Genomic DNA, 6,000 nt, shown 5'->3' on the forward strand with positions numbered 1-6,000 from the left:
ACCTTTCTGCACGTCAAACTCGCGGGCGCTCTCGCTCTGCGCACGCAGCGGGGGCCTCCCCGGAACACCTCGGCCGGGTGGCGCGCAGGGCTCACTCACGTGTCCGGCAGCGCCGCGATCCCGGGTGCCCCGCCTGGCCGCCGCGGGCTGTGGGGCGCGGGCCGGGGCTGGGCTCCGCCGCGTGGCGCTCGGGCGCGGCCCGGGGAGCGCGGGAGGCACGGGGCGGCCGGCGGGGCGCGGGCTGGTTGGTTCTGGCCGCGCCGGGCGGGGGCCGGGCTGGTAATGTAGCCTGCGCCCCAGGTAACGCGCCGATTGCATTAAGCCCGCGCGGAGCCCGCTCCGTCTGGAGCCTGTTAGCGCTAATGCGGACTGACAGCGCGGCCAGGGCTGGGCAGGGGCGGGGGCGCGGCGCGGGCTCGGGGGGCGACTCGGGGACCTGGGCGCCCGCTCTCTTGCCAGCACGCACCGGCGCGCCAGACGCAGCTCCCGGGGGCACCGGGCTCTGACTTCCCAAAACGGGAAGAGAGCGAGACGCCCAGAACAGGGGTCAGAGTCGCGTCTGAGAGGGGCCCGGGAAAAGACCAGGGAGAACAAATGACCCGTGTCGGTGCCAGTTTTGTCATCTGCCGCAGGCCACTTAAACTACCCTGCGGGGAGTTTCTCCATCAACAAAGTGGGCATGTTCTGCTCGGTGCCTACATAGGTCGGCAAACCTGCTGGGGGCTCCTTGGCTGGCTGGGGGCTGGAGGTCACACCCCAGCCTTGACCTCCTCTGTTTGTTATACAGATTTGCAGGTGTGACTCCTGTTCCATGAGGCTGAGAACTTTACTAATTTACCCACGCGTCCATATGCCTGCTATGTGCCAGCCACCGCTCTAGGCTCTTAGACTTTCCGCACAACTTACTGAAAAATCCCTGGCAGGGTGGACTTTGCATTCCGTCCTGCGGGAAAACAAGAAGCATAATAAATAAACACATTGTAGAGTGTGTGGGAAGGGAATATGCGCAGAGAAAAGTGAGCCTGGGAAGGTGTTGCGGGTGGTGTGTTGGGGGGAGAGGGGGAGGCAGTTTGGTCAGGGAATTTGAGAAGGCAGCGTTTATGCAAGTAAAGGAGTGAGCCATTTGGCCTGGTATTCATGCGTTCTTTCATTTGTTTGTCTGTTGGTTAATTTCTTCATTCATCAAATGATCACCTCCTGTGTGCGGGAACAGTGCTGGCTCCTGGAGCCATGGAGATAGTTCCTGCCGTCAAAAAGCTAGCAGTCCAGTGTGTAAAGAGTCCATCACAACGCAGTGTGGTCAGGATTGGTTGCAACTACAGGGGTATGGAAACTGGTTGGAGCTGAATCAGCAGGTAAGGGGTGGGGGTGGAGAGATAATCCAAGAAGGCATCACGGAGGTGACAATAGGTAAAGGGGATGGGCAGAAATTTTGACGAACCCAGGCATGCTAACCTTTCTGTTCTTTAAACAGTCCAAGCTCAAACCCACCCCAGGACCTTGACACTTGCTGGTTCCTCTGCCTGAGTTGTTCAGATCTTAGTTCAGTGGTCCCTTCCTGACCACTCAAATCTAAAATATACCCCCGCTGTCTAACACATCACCCTATTTTATTCCCTTCATTACACCAGCATGCAAATGTATTTACTTGTTTATTATACGTCTCCTCTTGGGTAGTGTGTGAGCTCTGTGAGTGCAGGGACCCTGACTGTCCTAAACACCTCTGTGTTCCTAACATCTGGAACATACTAAGGCACCAATTAGTAGGGACACTGAATGCGTTCATGCTGGTGCATGGGGGCATTGAGAGCATTTTTGCCAGAAGGACCAGCATGACAAATATCTTCTGTGAAAGATATAGAGAAGAAGGGAAATTAGTGGATGGTGAGTCTGCCCTGGCCTTCTGGGGGCTGATGAGGAGAGGCAGAAGGTCAGGGGGAGGATTGGGCTAAGTTTCAGGAGAGCATGGAGCCATGGATTCCCATCCATCAAGGTTGTCAATTTCCTTTGACCGCCACACCCCCCACACCCCCCCCTCTTGGGGCTATTTTGACAAGCCTGTAAAGAGAGCAGAAATGAAATCATCTTTCCATTTTTCAGGTCAGGGAACCGTGGCTCTGAGGATTCAGGGGACCTGCGTGAGGTCCCACAGGCTGGAAGTGACAAAGTTGAAATGAGAACCCAGGTCTCCCAGCTCCCAGCTCCTGCCCCTTCCACCAATTGGCAGGTCAAGACACTCAGAATCTCTGTAGGGATCATGATTCTCTCCTCTGCTTTGACCCCACCCAGCTGGTCCCAAGTCTCCCACCTCTGAACACCACAGGAAGCCCCAGCCTTCTCTGCCGCGCCCCCCTCCCCCCGCCATCGCAGCATCCCCAGCCCCTCTCTGCAACAGCTTTCCTCTCACGTCCAGTATCTTTCCAGCCACGTGATGGTCACCAGCTGTCAGAGCTCTTTCTAAAACTCCAGACGGATCACCTCACTTTTCGGACTCCTCTTCTGTCTCCCCCAAGAGACAACACACCGATGTGATTTCATTAACCCTGGATTTAAGGTAATTTTATTTTCTTCTTTATACTTCTCTTTATCGGCCAACTTGTCTACAATGAGCATTTGATATTATACAATCAGAAAAAGATAATGCACAATTTCTTAAAATCCTCTGATCTTTTCAGGATAATATCTAAACACCTTTAGCAGTGCGGACAAGATTCTGCCTGTCTATTCAATCACATCTCTTGCTATTCTAATTCTCTCATTCTCCCTACAAACCCTTTACTTGATACAAAAATATACTTTGTTCTCTAGCAACACGGGAGATACTCAACAACTAGGGGTATCCTTGATATCTTGTGCATTTTCACATTCTGGGTTTTTAACTATGCTGTCCCCATATTCTGCTTGTCTACCCAGAGAACTCCTATTCATCCTTCAAAACCTCAGATGTCACCTCCACTGTAAAACTTCCTGATAACCACCACCTCCCCCACCTCCTTCTTTATACTGCTTTGTATATTTGTCTAGTACAGTTACCTGTGTGATTTCCCTTCTAGGGACAAGGACAGAACCCAATATATCCTGTCACATAGCTCGTGCTCTAGAAATGTGTACAAAACAGAACTAGAACAGATCTCAGTCATTGGCTGGGTTTGCTGTCTTTGGTTGGGGTTGTTAATGTTGAATTCCTCCAGAAGCAGAATCTGAAAAAAAGATTCGAATTCAAGTAGTTTATTTAGGAGGTGATTCCTGGAGGAATTATATAGGAGTGGGGCAGGAGGCAAGAAAGGAAAAGGAACCAGCAGAGGGGACTTGAAGGAGCAGTTACAGCTGTGGGCAGCTGGTGTTGAGCCCCGCCGGGGACCTCTGGGAGACTGCATAGAGCCTGCCTCTGTTGTCCCACTCCTGGGCAAGGAGGTTGGAATATTTATCCATTAAGTCTGTGCCGGGGGTGCTAACTTGCCAGCATTTCCAGCCTGCCTGGTGTGTGGGCTGAGCATGCTCCCGTTGCCGGGAAAAGGCTTCTAGCAGCATCCCAGGTACTGGCAGTAGGAAGCTGGTGGTGGGGCCTGCGTTGGCGGGAACAGTGTGGGCGGGGCATTGGAAGTGTCTGCTACAGGGATGGAGGGAGGCATCCCCCAACTCCTGCACGCCATCAGAGTGCCAATCAGCAAGCCCTGAGAGTTCCGCCGGGTGCTTTCCGGGACTTCTGGGGGACAGCAGTGGAAACACCAGGCTGGGCCTGGACTGAAGGGCACGGTGTCTCCCTCCCTTTCTGGCCCAGACTCCCTGCTCCTCACTCCAAGAGCCATGGGGCCATGTGGCTTCTCTCCATACCCTGCATTCTGCCCTTCCAGGTGGCCTGAGGGCAAGTAGGTGGGCAGACGGCTGGAGCGTTATCAGAGCTAACTTGATCTCTGGGGAGGCGTCACTTCCACTTACCATGACACTTGGTGACACAGGCCATGGGCACAAGGTGATGGCTGGTGCTGTCAGTCCAGCTCTGGACATCTCCCGGCCGACGCCAAGACCCTGACACACAAAGGATATGTGGGGGACATTTGGAATCCAAAGGGCTGGGTACCGAGGGTGTCTTGAGGATACTCTCTGAACCTGTGCTTGGTTGCCCTGATGGGGGAACTAAGGTCAGAGAAGAGGAGAGGTTTGTCTATAGATTTCCTCCCTCCCTCCCTTCCTCTCTTCCTCCCTCCCCTCATTCTTTTCTTTTCTTTTCTTTTCTCTCTTTTCAGGGATCAGACCTACGACCTTGCAGCTGACCTGGTGTAACTTCTATTGCATTTACAAATAGCATAACAGTCCCCTCAGTAAAAGATCCTTATAGGCTGAACTCCCCCTGCAAAAGCCCGCTGGTCCTTGAGGCTTCCAGCTTACCCAGAGGTGCCTCAGGTCTTAGAGTCCTCTCTGCTGAGCTCCTGCCCCAACGGACCACAACCAGGCTCGGGCATTAAGGGCATCCAACCGTCACTGACCTGCACATTCACATCCTGGGTCCATCCACACACTGCACGTCTCTACCCAGTGACAAAAGGCATCTGGAACTTACTGTGTCCAAAACAGACTTCTTAAGCTCCCCTTCCTGACCTCCCCACAAATGTACGCCTCATTCCGGGTGATGGCATCTTCTTTCTAGCTCCTCAAGCCAGAAAACCTTGGAGTTGACCTCGACTCCTCTTTTTCATACGTTCACGTCCAATGCTACTGCAAACGCTGTGGGTCGGAGCCCCCTCACCTCTCCCCACCTCCACGGGGCCTGGCCTGCCACCATCTCTCACCTGGATCACTGCACGGTCTCTGAGGGTCGTCCCAAACTCTCCCCTTGCCTCTGAAGGTCAAGCTCAATGCCATTGCTGGAACTTTCGGGAATGAGTTCAGATCCTGTCCCTCTCTCTCGTGCTCCCATCTCATTCAGCATAAAACCGAATACACCCATCCTCTTGTGACCCCCGGGGGGAGGGGAATCAGACAGAGGCGCTGGGTGAGAACAGGAGGGGCAAAGTGGTGTGGCCGAAACAGCCCTGGGCTGGGAGTCAGCACCCAGGGTCCTGACCCCTGCTGTGCTGGTTTCAGGCTTTGGGATCATGGGCAAGTTCAATGGCAACATGGGGATGAACCCCAGGAAGAAGAAGGCAGGTCAGGAGAGGAGCTGGGGAGGGAGAAATGGAAGGAGAGATACAAGATGAAGGGTTTCAGCCTCTTAGGAGGAAAGAGAGCCCCCCCCCCACTGCAGGGGCACCTTAATACATCCTTTGGCCTTAAGGTGGTCACATGAGGTACAGTGAGAGGGCACTCACACTTAGTTTGCGTCTGTCTCCGGGGCAGGGGGGAGTTGGGAGCAGCTGACCAGGGGAACCATAGTCAAGTTGGCCCAAGGACTCTGCTCCTCTGGCGAATATCAGAGCAGGGGGGATCCCCCCCCCCAGAAACCTGTATGCCCAGGTGCCCTCTGATAGAAGACCAGGCACTCCCTAGATAATCTGATGAAACCTGGATTCTCCTAGAAATAGGCACATACATGCAGCATTTTTAATTTCGTGTGAAATTTATCATGCTTAAAGAAAAGTGTAGTAAGCAGGTAGGACCAGTTTCCAGTTTAAATAATATTAATGACATGAACATGTAAGAAACCACCTCATGGGGTAAGAAATAGAGCATTTCCTGTACCCTACCAGCCGTTGGGTCTCCCTCCCTCAACACACTCCTTCACCGCTCTCCCCAACTCCAAGGTTACCACTACCCTGTGCTCAGCAACTAATCATTTCTTTGTCTTCCTTTACCACCTATCAATACTTCCCTAACAATACATGATTTTGTCCTTTGAACTTTATGTAAAAGGAAACACACTACAGATAGTTTTGCGACTTCTTTGGCTGAATATAACGTTTTGGGGACCCGCCCATGACGGTGGCATTCACTCATTTTCATGGCTGAATATATTCTTTCTGTTTTATGAATAATAACTAATTCATGTATTCATTCAACGGT

The 6,000-nt window shown here is 52.9% G+C and overlaps 1 protein-coding gene across 1 annotated transcript in view; it reads right to left on the reverse strand.

The window, feature by feature from the left end:
* The window catches only part of SLC6A2 (solute carrier family 6 member 2), a gene marked incomplete at both ends in the record, with an annotated part of 43,884 nt that extends 43,566 nt beyond the window's left edge, over nucleotides 1-318 (reverse strand). Inside the window, one exon of the mRNA XM_080828813.1 lies at nucleotides 100-318. Coding sequence (XP_080684939.1) covers nucleotides 100-318 — 219 coding nt within the window. The remainder of the gene's footprint in view (nucleotides 1-99) is intronic.
* Between the last annotated feature and the right edge of the window lie 5,682 nt (nucleotides 319-6,000).

The sequence above is a fragment of the Martes martes genome (genome assembly GCF_963455335.1).
Source record: "Martes martes genome assembly, chromosome: 17".
Classification (NCBI taxonomy): Eukaryota; Metazoa; Chordata; class Mammalia; order Carnivora; family Mustelidae; genus Martes; species Martes martes.